Source organism: Hippopotamus amphibius, chromosome 14 (genome assembly GCF_030028045.1).
Source record: "Hippopotamus amphibius kiboko isolate mHipAmp2 chromosome 14, mHipAmp2.hap2, whole genome shotgun sequence".
In the NCBI taxonomy this organism is placed as follows: Eukaryota; Metazoa; Chordata; class Mammalia; order Artiodactyla; family Hippopotamidae; genus Hippopotamus; species Hippopotamus amphibius.
In genome coordinates this window covers 11576035-11595168 of record NC_080199.1, presented here as the reverse complement: position 1 = coordinate 11595168, position 19134 = coordinate 11576035, and the positions used below count along the sequence as shown (strand labels likewise).

The 19134-nt window shown below is 44.8% G+C and overlaps 1 protein-coding gene across 11 annotated transcripts in view; it reads right to left on the bottom strand.

Moving 5' to 3' along the window:
* DOCK9 (dedicator of cytokinesis 9) overlaps positions 1-18188 on the bottom strand; it is a 279214-nt gene extending 261026 nt beyond the window's left edge. For 10 of the 11 annotated variants that reach the window (XR_009049021.1, XM_057707550.1, XM_057707546.1 and 7 more), the window contains exon 1: positions 17739-18188. Coding sequence is in view for 9 of the 11 variants with exons in the window: in XM_057707550.1 (XP_057563533.1) it covers positions 17739-17867 (129 nt within the window). In the remaining 2 variants the exon portion in view is untranslated. The remainder of the gene's footprint in view (positions 1-17738) is intronic. The other variant, XM_057707542.1, reaches the window with a different exon arrangement.
* Positions 18189-19134: the final 946 nt, after the last annotated feature.

Genomic DNA, 19134 nt, shown 5'->3' with positions numbered 1-19134 from the left:
GGCAGGCAGCCAAGGACCGCACCAGTTCAGTGGTTTAATATCCTGTGGCTTCGGCGGAAAAGAGAGAGAGAATTATGAAGTTGCCAGCCCAGGATGCCAGAATCTGCTCTGCTGGTGTTAATATTTGCTGGGCATCTATCACGACACCACCTTTCACAGAAAGAAAAACCAGCCACTCTGAGACAAGTGACAGAATTAGGAAAAGGCCTATGGAAAGGTGCATGGCTTAGAAGACAAGTGGTCCAGGAAAACTACCAACAGAAGGAATCCTTCTTCATGTTAGAAGAATGTTAAAGAAGCATTCAGGAAACAAAAGAGAAGAATCACCATTAAAGTCTGTGCAGTATGTCTAGGCAGAGTCAAGGTAGGAAAGAACAGGGACAAATAAAAGACAAAAAGCAAGCTTAGGGCACACAGAAAGTCATGATACCCTATTTGCTCGCCCGCTGCTCACCTCCTGCTGTGCAGCCCAGTTCCTCACAGGCCGCAGACTCATACCAGTCCGAGGCCTGAGGGTTGGGGACCCCTGCCCTATTCATGTCTGGTGACATGACCCTACCGGTGATAGTTCAACAGCCCCAGCCTAGACGGCCCTACCGGCAGGGCAGGATACACACTCTTACCAAATGCTGAGGCTGGGCCTCACCTGGGTGGGGGTGCCACGTACCCAAACACTGTTCTCCACCCGAAAACCTCCTTCAGGTCACAAGACTGTCGCACTAGGGAACCCTCCTCCTCAGCTGCTAGGAGGAGCACCACCTGCTCCCAGCCTGTGCATCCCTCATTCCTGCTGCCCAAACCAACCACCTCAAATAGAACATCTCCAACAACCATCTGCACAAACCCACAAAAGGCCTTCTCAAACTACTTGTGAAGGTGCTCTTACTCCCCCCATTCCATGGGGACCAACACTCTTACAATATACCAAATCATAATAACAAATGGAATAAAAAACAAAAGCATGCAAGATATGTCACAAGTTTTTTATTAGATTCAACAGACTTAAGGTTGTCCCATCAAACTGTTAAAGATTTCTAAACACTTATTCTCAATTTCTGCACATATCTCATCATAGGCCAGTTATGAACAATTCACAAACTCCAGTCAGTGGGTTTCACATTGCATAGCTCTGCCTCACAAGAAATGCAGGTTCAACACCTTCACATCTCCGTTCCCTCCTATTCTGAAGCCGTCCCCTAAGACCTGTAGATCTCGCATTTCGGGCAAATTCTCATTGATTCTCTTCATTTTTCTCTCATCACGGTCCTTCACCAGCTGGCTTTTCCTGACCCTCAAAAATGCCTTGGTTAAGGCTGGAAATTAATATATGGGATGGGTTTTTGAAAGAGAGGTGGTACCTAAACTCTCCAGAGGGTCGAAGGAGGAAAGCTTCAGGTACTCATCCTTCTCAGGTATGGCTCCAGTAGGAAGCAGAGTGGGGAAGAGTGAGAGAGAAACAAAGACATGAAAAAATAGTTATTATTACCACTGTCACCATACTGATCAATAGCCAGGTAGCAACAACAGTATCAAAGGAAGACGGGATTTCAAAGAGGAGAGATCTACGGTCACAGTAAGCAAAGAAATCCAAGAGGAGGGAAACTGAGAACGCTCTTCCATCTATAATTTATCAATCCATGCAGTGACTTAGCTTGTATCTGGAAATGTTAAAGAAGCTCATATCCAAAAATGAACTGCGGCCCCGTGTACAAAGCAGTCACATTTATCTTCTCTTGCCTAAAACAAGTAAATTACAGAAACATGCACGAAGAGGGTAACAAAATGAATTACCTAATTATTTATCTTCTCTGTAAATAACTGTTTCTGAACCTACCATTTTTAAAAACTTCTCTAATTTTTTCTTAAAAGGAGCAGGAAGAAAGATCATTCCAGAGAACTGATATGAAGTCAGACTATCAGCCTTGAAGACACAGTGGTAGAAAAGGCAGCTGGTTGGGGCCTCCCAGTTTAGCACACACTGATTACAACTATTTTAAAAAGGACTAGATGGGTGGTTTTTAAAGCTATCTGCTCTACCCTAAACACTCTCTAAAAAATGAAGGCCCCTAACAGCTCACTGCTAATCCCCTTCTCTGGTAGGGGTTTATAACGGGAGATGAGATTCTCATCTGTCTGCACCGGTTTATCTGAAAGCAGAAGACCAGATAAATATACACTCCCTTTAAGGCCTGAGTAAGAGGGGTGGGTGTTCTCACATGTCTCTGTCACCACCTTCCTGGTCTCCCGCCTGAAACCTAAGGTTATATTTAATGCCTCCAGCTTCCCAATCTCATGTAGCCAGGGAGCACCAAGTTGACCCTGGTGTGGGGGGAAGAAGCATTATTGGTAAATATTTACTGAGTAAATAACCTAACCTAATCAGGTTCAAATACTTAGCAACTTTATCCCAAAATTCTTTTTACACGTGACCGCTTTACCTCTTACCTAAATTAGGGCAAAGTCTCCTAAGTCACATCTAAACCCCCAGGTCTCTGCCTACATCCCCACCTCAGTCACTGGGCTCCAACGTCACAGTCACCATATTCCCTCGGCAAAGCTCTGATCCAGGCACCTTCCAGCTCAAAAACCCAAAACAAAGAAAAAAGTCAACACTCCAGACACAGCCCTTGTCAGTCCTCGCCCTCCTTGGGTGACTGGGGTCTGTGTGCTCCTAACTCTCCCAACACCTAACCAGACTCAACTACCATGTTCCCCAGGTTTCCTTCTTCGGGGCCTTCATCAGGGGTCCCTCTAGCCAGAACAGTTGTCATGTCTCAAATCTACTTTCAGCTCAAAATGCCACCATCTTCATTAAAGTTTTTCTAATTCCCTCCATTAGAGGTACTCTCTTTCCCTAGTAACCTTTAACTTTTAACTTTCTTTTAACTTACTTTTAACTTTCCAATCTTTGATTTAAATGTGCATAAAGCTTATTCTGTAATTTTCTCTCCCCTATTAGTCTGTCAGCAAGGTAGAAAAGGATCTGTCTTACTCATCCTAGTTCCCCAAAGCACCTAGCACAGTGCTTGTCACATGTAGGGACTCAACAAATGTGTTCAATTAATCCAGTGCACATGTGATATTAAAAATCTATTCCCGGGGCTTCTCTGGTGGTCCAGCAGTTAAGACTCTGCACTCCCAATGCAGGGGGCCCAGGTTCTATCCCCACTCAGGGAACTAGATCCTTCATGTGGCAACAAAGATCCCACATGCCACAATTAAGACCTGGCACAGCCAAATAAATAAATAAATAAATATTTTTTTAAAAATCTATTCCTGTTATAACACAGGGAATATAACAAATATTTCATAACAACTATAAGTGGAATATAACCTTTAAAAATTGTGAATAACTATAATGTACACCTCTTATTTATATAATACTGTACATCAACTATACTTCAATTAAAAATTAAGTTTAAAAAATCTATCTATTCAGATATGTGGAAACATAGATGTGGAAGCATCTATAATATGTATATTTATTTCTCAGTCAAATACTTGCTCATTTCTTTTCCCAGGGGCTTACTAACATAATCCACACACGTCATTAAAAGTAGGACGCAAAAATCAATCAATCAATGAAACTAAATAAAAATCAAGCCTAAACAAGTAACGCACCTTTACATAAGAACCAATTTTAGTATTTTATGAATAAAGACGTTCCCCTGAACTTGGAAAGTAGTGCTTTTCTAGTAACAGTTATGCTATCATTAGCCTAACTGCAATCAGCAGGAGGTCACCTTGCTTCCAAAAGTCCCCGTGCTACATATTCAATACCTTTAACAATCACTAAAAACCCAGGCAACAGCACCATGCAAATCTATGTTCCACGGAACTTAAAGTCACTGACAATTTTGCATAAAAAACTGAATTTTCTTTTCATGCACAGTTCCCACAATCAACTCAGATTATTTTTAATCTGGAGCCCCACAAAAATGGGTTTCATTTTCATTTCTGAAGAAAGCAGAGGTTTTACAGTTCTTACTCCCTCAACTATAGTATATAAATAACTATAATACTATACTACCATATCATTTAACATAAGCTTAATATGTTACTGTGATACTATATTATTTAACATAAGCTTCATATGGCTTCTAGGACAAAATAAGATTTTGATCACGATCCAAATCCCTGCATATCTGGGGATCTCTGCACCTCAGAATATATTCTAGATGCCACAATAAATAAATAAATCTCTTAAATGCCCAATCTGTTCTGCCTAGTTGGCAAAGTAAATTACTTGTGCATAGCTAAAAATCTTAATTTTAGGACTCTTTAGGATGTTAATAGCAACATTATCATGAAAGTAAACAGCCTTTCCTCCCTCTCTAGTCTACAGTCTGTGCCTCTGAGCCTGACCCACAATTCCCACTGCACTCTTACCACTGATGTGAGTTTCCCCTATCTCTACTCAATATCTTCATGAGACAAACATTCTATCACTACTCCTACAATGAACATGCAGGTCAAGCTTCAAGTTTCCTGGGTCTCAAGAAAGCAGTGTAATAGTTGAGGTCCCAGTAGGTTTCTACTTCTCAGAAAGCCGACTTCACTCTCAGTACCTTCCCAGGAACTCGACTTGCACGGGTCACAACCATCCTTCTTCCTTCCTAGGTGCAAAATAGCCAAGAAGCAGAGGACTCCCAAAGGGGAACACCAACCTTTTCCCTCTAGACTGCACACTCTTTGAGGACAAGGTTTGTGCCTTAATCAAATGTTTATCCTTTAGTGTCTGTTGAGTAAATGAACAACTAGGGACAACTGGGGATCTACTGCACATTAAAGCACAAGAGCTTAAATAAAAAATTGTAACAATACAGCATTTTTGTATGCTAATGTCATTAAGAACTCAAAAAATGCCTCAAGATCTGCTAAGATCCTGACTAAAAGATAAACAAGAGGACACTGAATTCTCAGGAGGCTCCAGGGCAAGACCTGATAACATGCAAGAAGATCACGAGGAAGCCTGGAGCACAGAAGACTGGGCTCCTTCTGGCCTCTGCCCCTCCCCTCCCAAAGGTCACCCCTGATGGAAATGAGCTCCAGGGCTGCACCAGGCCAGGCTCCAAATCAAAAATTCTGGTCTGAAAGAAGGAGCTTAAATCCACTGCAGGCTGGTCAGTGTCCCCTCGCATAGAGCAGGTGACACCAGGCCAAGGCCACAAAGGGGTAGGCATCACAGGTAGAATCCAGGTCTCCTGACAGGAAGTGTACAGCTTGCTGGAACATGCTGCGAGACTCTGGGGTAGGGTGGTTTGGGGCTTGCTTCACAGGGTAGGGGATATCCAAGACACCAAGATTCCAAGCTGTAAAGAAAGAAGTCAGTACTCTTTCTGATAATTTCCAACAACTGAAGCTATGGAAGAAGACATCTGTGATTCTCTCAAATTCTGGAAGCTATTCTGAAACCCGTTTCCTCAAATAGACCCCCCCCTCCCCAATATCCACCAAAGGAGCCCATCCCCACCATCCCACCACCTATGGGGTCCCCAGCAAGTATGTCTGATATATTAATTCTCCAGGGAAAACTAACATTGTGTCAGGAATCTTTGCCCATCTCAGTTTTAAGTGGCTTTAAGTTTTAAGTCCCTTTAAAAATTTGATACTTTAATTGGTTTTTCACAAAATCAACTCCAAAGAAATCAGTACTGTACACACATTCTTCCATTTTAAAGGGAAAAAAACCATAAAATAGCAGTTATTTCTGATCTGCTGGAAAAAAAATAACGTTCTCTCAGATCTTCTTTAAGAATAAAGAAAATTAAAATGGCTAAATAAACATATTAAAAGCCTGGGAAGAAAAAAAGCTAACCTCAGAGATTAAATATCCTGTAAATTCTAGTTAGTGTAATGGTTTATAAATGAATTTAATATACTATAAACATTATGGCACCTCTGCTATCACCATAGGAACTCTGCCTTCTACTTAAGAAAACAGCAATATGTTAGAATGACAGATTAAATAAATTCTCTAAACAGTCTTAGAAATGCAACTCTTTCTGTAATGATACAACTTGAACAAATTGCCATTTACAGCTGAATATTTATTTTTGACAAGACAAAGCAGCCTGAAAAGTAAAATGACCTAGATTAACCAGGTTTATTCTACATTAAAGAACTTTATGTTAACAGGCCCAGAAGGTTTTTTTCTCAAATCACATAATTATTGTAATCAAAGTACACATAAAAGCATGATCTTATATCCCTTAAAAAAATATTGTTCGACTACTAAATTCTTCCTTCTTCAATAAGTTTTTTATTGAGATCTTTTTTAGATTAATCTTGTAATTCCTGCTTCTTATTTCTTTCTCTCTGTCCTCCTAATATCCCTTAAACAGAAATGAAGAACTCATTTCTTGGCTTATGAAAAAAAGAAAGTTAATTTTACCTACAAACTGGTCTGAGACTAACGAAATATACAAGCGGGAAAGAGATCCATGGTGCAAGTAGATGCTTCATATTCTGATATTATCTGATTACCACGGTCTGTAAAGATACTTGATGAAATGCAAGAGTAAACAAAGTAAATTCAATTATTTCTTGCGGTCAGTGGAAAATACATTGGATCAAGAGCCAGTAGACTAGATTTTGTTCTTGTCTGCAATACTAACTGTATGACCACCGACAAATCGATTAACCGTGGTAGCCCTTATATTCCTCATCTGTAAAATTAGGAGCTGAACCAGATGACCTCTAAAGATATCTTTCACCTCCAAAACAGTATGATTTCATTTCCACGTCATAAATTTCTACCAACTCAGAGAATTCATGGTACTTTCCAGAAAGGCGTATAATGATTCAAGTTAACCATTTAAAAGTTTCTGAGAAACTCAAATTTTAAAATTATATCTTTTTGACAGTCCTGTTAACTATCAGCCACATGACCTTAAGTGAGTCACTTCATTTTACTGGTCTTTAGTTTTCCTCATCAAAACAGAAATTTAAAGAAACAAACAGACAAAAAACCCCACTATCCCTGTCTATCTGACTAGATTTTTTCCAGAGGCTCAAGCAAGATGTTTTTTGGAAGGAATTTTTATAAAATTGTCAAATGCAAGGTTTCATTATTTCACCCGGGCCTCCTTCCTCTATAAGCATTCAAAGCAGGACTCTTAACTGGTTGACAATATTTTTGCTACAAAGATGCACGTGTGTATCTTACTCCAGAACACCATTTCATATTAAGATGCATACCTGTACAAGCATTACCGTGTACAATCTTCAAAGAGTACTAATTTGAGTGTCTTACATGAAGCACCAAAACTTACCTCCTATATTCATTATGTTTTCTTTTTCTTGATAGATTATCTATTCACTTATGAAAGTTAAACAATTAGGAAATATTATAATATATAAAGAACAAATCATATTCCCTTTTCACATATTTCCTTCCAGCATTTTTCTTACACACAGGGTTACACAATTGTGACATATGTATTTCCATTTACTACTTCTTTTCCACCCAACATTACAATTTTCCCATTATAAGTCCTCCATAAGAAGCACTTTTAAGAGTGATGTGATATTCCTTTAGGCTGCCCTCAAATCACAAAAGTTTGTACTTATTGGGTATATACTGTGCGCCAGGCCCTATTCTAAGTGCTTTGTATGCATCCTCTCACTTAATCACCACAAACATCTATGGGATAAGGGCTATTATGATGTCCATTCGTGGAGTGAAGAGACTGAGAAAGCTGAGCTTTCTCTGAAGAGCTGGGTTTAGAACCTCCTGAGCTCAAGTTCTTATCCACTGTATCCTACTGTCACTCCTCACAGAACTATCCCCCTCTTAACAGAAACTTGGTTATGAAACAGGAGGGGAGGGGGCAGAGCACAACCTCTGAAAGAATGACATAGCCCGAGGACATAACATAAACTGATTAGAACTAAATGGGTCCAGGATGGCAGACAAGTCAACTTCCAGGTGCCATGACAGTTCCAAGCATCAAAAAGTGGGCAGTGGCCCAATTCTGGAATAGTCTGCCCACTCATTAGCCTATGAAATTACCCACCCTTACAAAAACTGACAACCCCCATACCCTGGCACCCTTCTCACCTTCTGAGATGGCCCACACTCTGTCTGCGGAGTGTGCTTTCTCTCCAAATAAATCTCTAAAAAACTTCTTACCTATCACTTTGTCTCTCACTGAGTTCTTTCTGTGATGAGACATTAAGAACCTGAGCTTCATTAAGTCCTGAAACCAGGTATGTGATCTCAGGTGGAAGATCTTGGGTTTTGGCTGGGTTCGAGTCCCAGCACGTGGGTTCAAGTCCCAACCTGAGTTTTGGCTGGGTTCAAGCCCTGGCCTCAGGGGTTCAAGTCCCAGTCTGAGTTCTGGCTGGGTTCAAGTCCCGGCCTCATGAGTTCAAGTCCCAATCGGAGTTTTGGCTGGGTTTGAGTCCCGGCACAGTTTCAGCTATACCATGGTATTTTCTAAATTCTAGAATTCAGAGACTAAACATCTTATATTTAACTTATTCCTGAAACAAGAGCACAGTTTACTATAGCATTTGTAATGCCATAAAACTTTTCCATCAACAAAATAGTGCTTATGCTTTTTTTAAAATGTGAACAATCTGTATATACTGTTTATAATTTTTTAACTTATCATGGTAAACAACTTTCCTTAGAACATTTCTATATCCACATGATAGAACATGTATTCTTAGCATGAAAACAGAGTATGTGAATCTCTAAGTACATAACAGTTTGAGAATAAACTTTGTGTGGTCAGTGGAGACCGCGGGCAGTTCAATGACATCTGCTTTCAGATTCACTTTCAGATTAACATTCAACAAACATTAATCTATAATAAAAAATGGGCATGTCTCTAACACATGCACTGACCCAGTCAGCCTCCCTAAGTAGACACACCCAAGCACTGTCTTAATTGTATTTATTCCTACCAACTTCAAAGAAATGAGGGGGCAGGGAGATTCCAACAAACCATCTGTCTTTACAGAGTTCTGATCAGACAGTAAGTCTCCTTGCTATCAATTTGCTGGTAAGAATTTAAGGAGTCTATTAGAGAAAAAGTGACAGATATAAAAGAAATGGAAAAAACTTCACCATCTAAGTACTTCTTAAAGATTAGCAAAACTCATGATTCAAGTGATAGAAAAGCACGTCCAGGTTTTTATTATTTGTATCTTTGTTTTATTTTGTTTTGTTCTCAGATAAATGAGTTACTAAATACCTACCATACGAATTAAATCATTTTGTTTTTTTACCCACTGGAGTTCAACAGAGTTGGTGAAAACAAACTGTTCAAAAAAAGGAAATTAATCTTACTAGTATTAAAATGCATAGCTGCTCTCAAAACCTATGCAAAGATCACACAAATTTACTGACAACTTGCTTTTTCTAAACTAAAGCAGACAAAGGGCCAGCCTCAAAGTGATGCGCTCTTATATACATGAACATCATCAAATCTATCAGGCTGCAATGAGAAGCTAATGATATAATGGATCCTGTGTGTTAAGAAAATTAATCTGGCAAAGGGAGATAGGCTAGAATGAAGTAAATAGAAATGAGTGCAAGGGAGAGAAATTAGGGGCAATGGGGATTTAAAAAAAAGATTTAAAAATAAAATACGTCAGATGTAGAGACCTCAGAAGTCTTTCATTCATCAAAAAAAATCTAATATCTTGTAATAACCCATAATGGAGAAGAATCTGAAAAAGAATATCTATATGTATAACTGAATTACTTTGCTGTGCACCTGAAACTAACACAACATTGTAAATCAACTATATTTCAATAAAAATTAAATGTATGTATATCTATTGAGCCCCTGCTAAGCGCCAGGTACTAGGGAAACCATGGTGAAACAACAGTCCAGTGAGGGAAACAGACATGAAACAAACGTACACACACACAGGTATACAAACTGTGCTAAGGGGTACAAAGGAAAAGAACAGGCCCCGCCTGTTTCAGTTTGGGTGGATAGGCAAGGCCTCTGAGAGGCAAGGACCTACAAGCACAGTTCCAAAAGACCAAGGAGGAATGGCCTGGCAGATGAGAAGGGCGGCAAGGCGGTGATTATTATCCCCTGCAGAGGCAAGAGCTCCTGCCAAGGTCCTGGGGTATGAGAGAGCCTGGCATCTGGAAGATGTAAAAGCCGGGCCAGTAAGCAATGGAAGGGTGGTACCTAATAAGAAGAGTGCCTTGGGAAGAAGCTTCTAACCCAAGGGCAGTGGGGGCAAGTGGGGGGCACTGGTGTGCTAAGAACTGAAGTCTTCAGGATGGAGTAAGAATAGAAGCAAAGACCAGATAGGAAGGATGCTGCCCTCTACTATTGCAGGGAACAGGGTAAGGGCAGGAGACAGAGAAGGGGATGGCTGGTCTCAGTAGCCATGAGTACTGCTCACCACAGATTTCAGCTCTCCTTCAGGCCTACACAGAGGACTGTACTTCCCTGCCCTTTGGAGTTAGGTGTGGCTGTGTGACTTGCTTCAGCCAATAGAACATAAGCAAAAGGGTCTGGGTGGAAACTCAAGAGCCTGTGAGGGAGTCCCCACCCTCTTTCCAGCCACAAGAACACACAATATTCAAGATAGTGGCTGTTCCATCAATCCAGGTCCCACGATGTGGACAACATGGCCTCTAGCTACCCTCAGTGGAGAGGCAGCATGAGGGAGAAATAAACCTTTCTGTTCTAGATTTGGGAGTCAGCACATACTGACTGATGCAGAAACAGAACATGATGGATGCAGTGACGGCAGGATGAAAAAGGCAAAAGGAGATGAACAGAAGAGACAAAGGAGGAATTAGAGATTTCAGAGGTGGTGACCATGCAATGATGCCTCTCACGAAAGAAAACAAGTACGCAAAAAGGATGGCTGGTTTGGGATGAAAAGTGACCATTTATGTTTCACAGATGCTGAACTTAAGGGACTGGTAGGACAGCCAAGTACACTTGGTCAGGCAAGTTAGTGGAAAAGCAGGTCTGAGCTGGGGGAAAAAACCAAAACTGAGATAAAGGTTCAGAAATTGCAATGAAGGTGTGCAGCTCCCAGCAGAGTGAAGGGAGGAGACCAAATGTTATGAGCCAAAGGTGGAGACGGGACTCTTTAGGAAGGGTGGTGAATGGAGCAAGGGGATAGAGGAGGGGGAGGAGAACCAGAGGAGGGGAGGGAGGGGTGCTGAGTGGTATCAAATGCTGCAGAGGACAAGTTGAAGGGGTGAGGACTGAGAAGCCACCCCACACTACGGGCAGAAGCCAGGCTCCTGGGGCACAACCCAAAGTCACACAGTGGTTAGTATTAAAGTGGTAACAGAACCCAAGCCCCCGAACTCAACCACAAGCCTCACTGCCTTCCAAAACTATAATGGAAGAATTTTCTCAAGTCATTATTCCTCTAAAACTAAACTTAATGGCATCATAAACAATCCAACCCCACAATTCATTTAGAATACTGTTAAGACTTTTAGACAATTTGCAGTTGGTCAGTATTTTATATTTTCTGCCTTGAACCATCAGCACTGTGACTCAAACACTGTCCTTTACGTACATTTCAGTTTAGTCCTTAGGGGGAATTCCTACAATTGTAAGTGCTGAGCCAAAGAATGGGAACGTGTTAAAGTTCTTGATACATATAGACCAGCTCAAAAAGTTATACCATTCATCATGTTACAAAAGCCAGGAGACACAATTCTCACAAATGCCATGTGAATGGGGCCCCTGGAATTGTGGGATGACGTAGCCCTGCAAACAAAAGCACCCGACTCACGCCATCCTTGGAAAACCCTTTCTATCTTTGCAAATTTATGAAGCAAAAATGGCACCTTGTTTTAATTAATGTTTCTCTAATTATTAGCAAGGCCGAACATCTTTTTTCTGTTCTTTATTGGCAAATTGTATTCCTTTCTTTGAGGAATTGCTTATTAATGCCCCTTCCCATTTTTCTACTGGAGTATTTTTCTTTTTTTAATTGATTCACAAGAACTCTCAATAGATTTTTTAAAACTTAACACTATGAGATATAGATATACAGAAAGGACAAATACTGTTTCTAAGCTTATTATCTGGCTTTTAAATTTATACTACTTGTGACATACAGAAGTTTGAGTGTTTGCATGGGGAGGCAGAAGGCAGAGTGGTGAGTAGGAATACACGGTCTGAAGCCACAGTGCCCAGGTTCAAGACACAGATTCCCCCACTTACAGGCTTGTGACCTTGAGGTGACTTGACCTCCCATGTGTAAAGCCCTAACACATATCCTAGGACACAGTAAGTGCCTAATAAATGCTGGCTGCAGATATACTTAGTTAAGACAAGCAATCTTTTATTATCATAATACGAACTTACCTTTGTTAAACACTTACTATTAAGTATCTTTACATATATTATTTAAAGAACTCCCTAAGATGATAATACCTAACAATCCCAATTCTCAGATGAGCAAGCTGAGGCTTAAGTGAGGAAACGTCAGCAAAGTCCTCAACTCATCAACACAAGGCCCCGGTTCACCTCCCAAGCCCAGGTCAAACTGGTTCTGTCTTTTACTTTCATGTTTTTAAAAAAATCCCTGTCCACCCTTACTTGATTATTCACCCATGTTTTATGCTGTTTCTTTGCTTTATTTTACATGTGACTCTTACATTTAGTTATCAATTATGTCATATGTGACATACAGTGAGGCCCCAATACTTTTTTGTGACATCATTTACTCAATCGTGTGCCCACCATGTTTGACTACTGCTCACATGTGCCCTAAACGCTGACACACACAGACGCCTGCTTTCTGTTCTATGTTACAGACTTCTCTTTGGGTCCTCAGGCCTGTGTGACACAAAATTGTCCTATTATTTACCCCCAAGATTACACTGAGGGGAAGATCTCTCTAAGAAGCGTTTGTGCATGGGCTGATTCGAACCTCTTTCCTAAAATAGGTTTCAAAAAGACAAGAAAGAAAATCTATTTCATGATATGTTCTCAGCCAGTCATTGAAATTATTCCCCAAATTAGCACTTGTATTTCTCAAAATTTCTCTCCCTTCCTCCTAAAACTTTTACCCCTCTCTGCCCAAGCTGCTGTGCTCCTTCTTGGCCTACCCGGACATTCTAAGCATGTGCTCAATTTCTACCTCTCATTCTTTTCTGGGAGAAAAGTCTCCCTTATCTCTCTGCATCTTCCAGGTCCAGTTCAGTTCTTCGCAAACTCTTTTCCAAGTATATCAGCTCTCTGTTATTTCATCTTCCTCTGTCCTCTGAACCAGGCATTTGAACCTTTATATGTGCTCCTTCGTACTGCAGTCTTTTTGTTGTAGACTGACCTGTCCACCTGTTTAGACCATAAACCCTTCAGGGCAAGGGCCTGCTCTAACACAGCATCAGATCCTCAGCACCTAGCAAAAAGTCCTAGCATAGAGCAGGCCCTCACAAATGTGGATTTCACAATTCCATTCCTCCCTTTTCAAATTCAAGGCATTACTAATGTCCTCCTGTCTCCCAATATTCAAAGGGACCAGAAACCAAAGAAATAGAACCTGTTGTTGATTATCTGGTTGGAGATGGGCCTCCACCCTGCTTCCCGTATTCTGGGACGTTTCTGTTGTTAGGACGCCATCAGAGGGTGGAGAAGGACAGTGAGGTGAGGCTCAGGGCAGTTCAGTTACCCATTTACTATCCTATCTGATTTACAATTACAGCCAAAATGAGGTTTTACGTTCCCTGAGGATTTCAAAGACCACCACCCCTCCAGTCTCAGGTTACCTCGGATCATACTGGACTCTCACGTCGCCTGAACTGGGAGGGTGAGGAGGGCCCCAAGCATGCACCCTGGGAGATTATCACCTCACACCTCTGTCCATCATCCTCCAGTTACACAAAGGAAAATTTAGTCACGGCCGGACCTGGTTTCATTTCATTTCATTTCATACCGCGGGCTCTCTGATGGCTGTGGAATGGTGTCACCTGCAGGGCCTTGACGTGGAAGGAGAGGCTGAAGCTGAGTACGCTGAGATAAGATCAGCAAGGAAGCCGGCAGCCAGATGACTTGGGCATCGATACCCAAGCGCGATCAAGCCAGCAAACCCATGCAAAGGGCCCCATTCCAAAATTCACACAAATCTTTCAGAGAAAGGATATTTTTAGGCCTTTGGATGGTATACTCCGTTAGATCTAGGCCATTATGATGCTATCTTTAATACATCTGAAAGGCCCAATCACAACTCAGTCCTGCCCAGGGAATTATGTCTAGTCTTTCTCCTGAGCTTGCATATATTTTGAACGTGCTGCCCTCCTGACTATTTTCAATCACGAAAAGCTGATTCTGGAATTGTGAAGATTCTTCTTTCATTACCCAAACTCATAAATTACATTCCCTACAGTTAGGAATATTATTAGTAGTACCTCTACTACTCTTATAAAAGCATCTTAGAATTGTACCCTGTTGGTAAGGAAAGGGACTCTAGAACAATCTAGTGCAGCTCCTCATTTAACAGAACAGGAGCCTGAGGTTTACAGAAGTTAAGCGACGGCCCAGGGTGACTTAAGTAGCTGGCAGAATATCGACCAGACACTGAACTTTACCTCTATTGCTCATTTAATCCTCCCAACAACCATATAAGGTCAGTATGACTACTATCTCTACTCTACAGATGAGGAAACTGAGGCACACCAAGGCTAAGTTACATGCCTAAGACTGCACAGCTGCTAAGGGGTAGAGCTGGAATTTACAACCCAGGTGCCCTGACTTCAGAGCCCATGCTCTGCACTACTAAACCTCTAGGATTAAAACTCAGGACTCCTGACCCCAGGAAGGGTTCACTCCGTCATTAATAATTCTAAGACTCATGAAAGAGCAAACCACATTTGAAAAAGCCAGCAAAACTTGTGAGGATCCTGGTTAGAACAAACTACTGTTCAAAGATGTTTCTTGAGCAATCTGGGAAATCTGAATAGTATGTCAACAGATTATTGCTAACTTTAACATAAAGGCATTATAGTTATGTAAGAAAATATCCCTATTTTTAACAATATACACTGGGTATTATGGGGTGAAACAACCGGAGGCACGGAACTCGCAATCACACAAAAAGAGGGGGGAAGAGGACAGTTAAAGCAAGTTCAGCAAAATCCTGGTAATTATTGAATCTGGATGAGGGACCATGAAGGTTCATTATGCTACTCTCTCCACTTTTTTGTATGTTGTTTTTAAAGGTTTTCAAACAAATTAATACAACATCATTTTTAAAGGCCCACAAACCTGAGCCTGTGAAAAATGAGCCTGTCAAACAACAAAAAATTTATAAGTACACCTTACTTTTACATTTAAAGTTTGTTTTTTTAAATGGCAGCCTTTATTACCCATCAAACTATTTAATTCTGTTGTTTCTGATCTCACTAACAGCCACTCTTCAATACTAGAAACATGAGAAGAGCTAGTTACAGCCATACTCCGTTCGTTTTTCTTTTAGTCCATCTACAGAATTGCTATATTAGTTAGCTAGTTAAGAAATACTTATTGTGTTTACTATGCTGCAGGCATTGTTTATCAGCGCTGACCCAAGCTGTCAAAGACAGAGCAGAGCACTACTTCCATCCAAGCATGGATCGGCAGACCACTGGATTCCAAACCCTGGCTTGGTTGCTGCTCTGCCTCCAAGGATCAGGGTACCTTCTAAGATCCTCCCAGAACAAAGCTGAGACAGGTGCCCCTGCTGTGGCTTCCTGACAGACACTGGGGAGCAGCAAGAAGCAGCAGGTGGTGGCAGAGTACCTGACAGGAGGGGAGGGGGGTGAGGCTGATGGGTAATTTTTAGAATCTGTAAGCAATTCCAAATTCCTCCATCTGCAATGCAGAGCCACCGCAATGCATTTCTCGTTCAGCGGGGGAGCCTTGCAAGAGCCCAAGGAGGCCCACCTACTTTTCTGCATGTTGTGTTTGTTTCATTACAAGTTTCATCAGACAAGTGATCACAGATAGACAATACTAAGGGTTGAGACACCCGCCAAATGTCTGGCTGTTCATGCTTAAGGGTGTCCAGGGAAAACAGACCTACTATGAAAGTGTCATGAGGTAGAACACAGCAGCAGTATGTCTCACATGGGACACTATCCGTAGGCCAGCCTCCAAAAGGAAGGGCTACTGAATTCAAGGACTGCAGCACATCAGTAATGAGCAGTGTTGTGCTCAACCTAATGGCTTATTAAACTAGTACCTCCTTTTCAGTCTGGGTCTGTCCGCACTTAGGAAATCACGATTTTATTTGCTCTTCTTTTACCTCAAATCTCTAAAGACGACAGTGCCCCCAGTTAAAAGAACTAAGTTTCCTTCCAGAACAAAAAAGATGCCACAGATGTTTGTGAGCTTTATCCTTGACATACATACATTGGCAAAAGTCGGAAAGATGCAGGATATACTACTTAGGCCAAAGCAACTGAAGTTATGGAAGAGATCCCAGGTTTTGGTCTATTCTCAACTGCTGCTCTACTCCTTACCGTCCAATGATCAACTTCAGTAAAAGCAGAAAAATGAAATCCCTTATTATTGAACAAATTGGAGTTTGAGGAATCTAGAGGAAGTTGTCAGAGCAACTGAGAGAAAAATCGAACTGAGCAGACTACCTACAGAAATCAGTGATGCTTCATCTCCAATCTCCACAAACATCATTCATGTCATTCTGTGTCTGGCCAGGAAGGGCATCTATAAGCCACCAAAAAGATGAGCCAGACCCTGTGTTAAGGCACCCAGCACTCCACCCGGACAATACCCCACACACAGCCCCACAGAGCCCAGAGAATCACTTCCAAGGCCCATCTTCTTGGATCGTTCCAACAAACACAAGTCGCCCACCCACAAACAAGCGCCTTTCAAGAAAACAAATGCCAGCACCAAAGCAAGGAGCTGCTAAAAGTTTCCAGCTACCCAGGAGAGCACACTGCTGCTCAAACATCGCTCCTCTCGCACCATCCAAGTGATGGGGCTTACTGCCTTTCCAAACATAACAGGACCAGCCCTAGCAGTGGAAAAGTTGATTTAAAACTTCATCTTCCTCACGCCCAGAGGCCTATTCTCAAAAGACGTTCTGCTACGACCACATTAATCCCCGAGCTGCTTGCTTCAAATCCCCAAACTTCGTAGTCATTTGCACCAATGCTTAAGTCAACAGGGATTCCTATCAAGCTCCTTAACCCTTCCTAAGAGGCGTCCAAATCTCAGCATGCCGGGTAGGCGGAGGGAATCTAGGAGAGAATGCGGAACCCCTCCCCTTCTGGAGCTCAGCCCAGCTAAAGGGTCCGCAGGGCCATACCCCACCCTGGGTGGCGGGCTGGAAGAGGACGCACCCAACTCCACTCGCCTGGGTCCCTCCATGCCACAGGTGCCAAGCCCCTCCAGAATAAGGGAGGAGAAGGGGTATACGGGAGGAATGGGGGAAAGGAGACAGTAATTTCTCAGCTGGCAGAAAGAGGTAAACTTGGGGGTGGGGGAGGACGAGGGAGATGGCGATCTCACTCCCAGGACATTTCCCAGAAGGGAAGGGGCAGCAGTGGGGAGAGGAACCCCTGGACGCAGGGTGGGGGTCTGGGAGTTGCTGCCCCTCCGGGACCTTCCCTTCTCCCCTGTCCAACACCGCCCTTCTTCTCCAGCACCTCTTAATCCTGCAGACCCAGTAGGGTCCGCGGCTCCGCCTCCGCCCGGCCGACTTAGAGCAGCGTGAAGGAGGTGGCCGCCCATCCGCCCCCCTCCCTCCCTCCCTCCCTCCCTCCGTGGTCCCGCACTCACCAGAAGCACCGAGCCGCGCACCACCTCCGACACGCTCTGCCGCAGCTCGGCCGCCGTGCCCGGCTTACTCAGCGCCCGGGTGAACTTCCGAGTCTCCGCCGAGGCGGGGAGCAGCGGCGGCTGCGACATCCTCGCCACCGCCGCCGCCTGCTCCCGCAGTCCGGCCGGGCCGCGCCGCCGCCAGGTGCGCCCTCGGCGCTCGGCCCGGCCCGCCGGCCGCTCCGGGCGCCGCCGCCCGCCCGCTCCCCCTGCCGCTCGCCGCGCGTCCGGGGCGGCACAGCCGGGGCCGCGCCCTCCGCTCAGGGTGTCACGCCCGGAGCCGCCCCCCTGGGCGTCCGCGGTCCCCGGAGCTGCGAGCGGCGCCCGGGCTCGCTAGGGGCGACCGTGCGTGTGGCAGCGGCGGCGGCCGCGGCTCCCCCATGCCACCAGCCTCCCTCGGCCGCCGCTCGCCGGGCCGCCTCCTCGGGGCGGGGTGTCCGGCGCGGCGCTGGGCGGGGCGGGGCGGGGCGGGGCGGGCGGAGGAGGGGCCGGCGCGGCGGGACGGCGGGCCCGGCAGGTCCCGAGGCCGTTAGTGCGCGGCGCGGGAGGCTGGCGGCCGCACGCTGGGAGCGCGCTGCCCCGGACGCCTAGGCGGGGCAGGTGGGGACCCCGGGGGGCGCCTCCTCCCCGGGCCGCACGTCCAAAGATCCGAGGCTAGGGCCGCGCACGCCGCCGGGAGGGCGCGGGACCCGGGGCTGTGACGGGGCCAATCCTCGGAGCCCGCGCTTGGACACTGGGGCGGTCCTTGCCGGCGGAGCGCCAGCACCCCGGGGACCCCCGCAGTCCCTGGCAGGGTCGGGGTTCGGTGGCACCGCGCCGCTGAGGGGACCGAGGTTTCAGGAAGGTGGCCTGTGTGGGGCACTCGGAGAGCACAGGGAGGTTGGGAAGCCCCGGCCGTGCGGTGCCGGACCGAGCGCCCCTGCCCGGGACCCGACGGCGGCGCTCCTCCGCCTCAAAACACCATTCCGACCCCGGAGGCGCCGCGCGAGCGGTGGAAGCCTCCGCGAGCCGAAGGGAGGATTCGGGATGAGTCACGCAGACCCTGGCCCACAAGGACGAGCTGCTGCGTCACCATCAAAACTCCTGAGCCTCGTGCAGCTCCTCTGTACACTAAGGACGGTAACCTGAAGGGGGCTGAAGTGACACGACGTGCCCGTCTGCCGCCCCTACGCGGCCGGGCCGGACCGCCGGGCGCGGAGCCCGGGAAACCCAGAAGCGCCGGCCTGCGAGCCCAACGTGGCCCGGGAGCTGGCGGCGGCCGGCGACAGCCACGACTCCGAGGAACTTCTTCCTCACACCGCCTTTCCGCTTCCCCATCCCCGACGGGCCCCACCTCCCTTTCTCCTCGTCTCCTCTT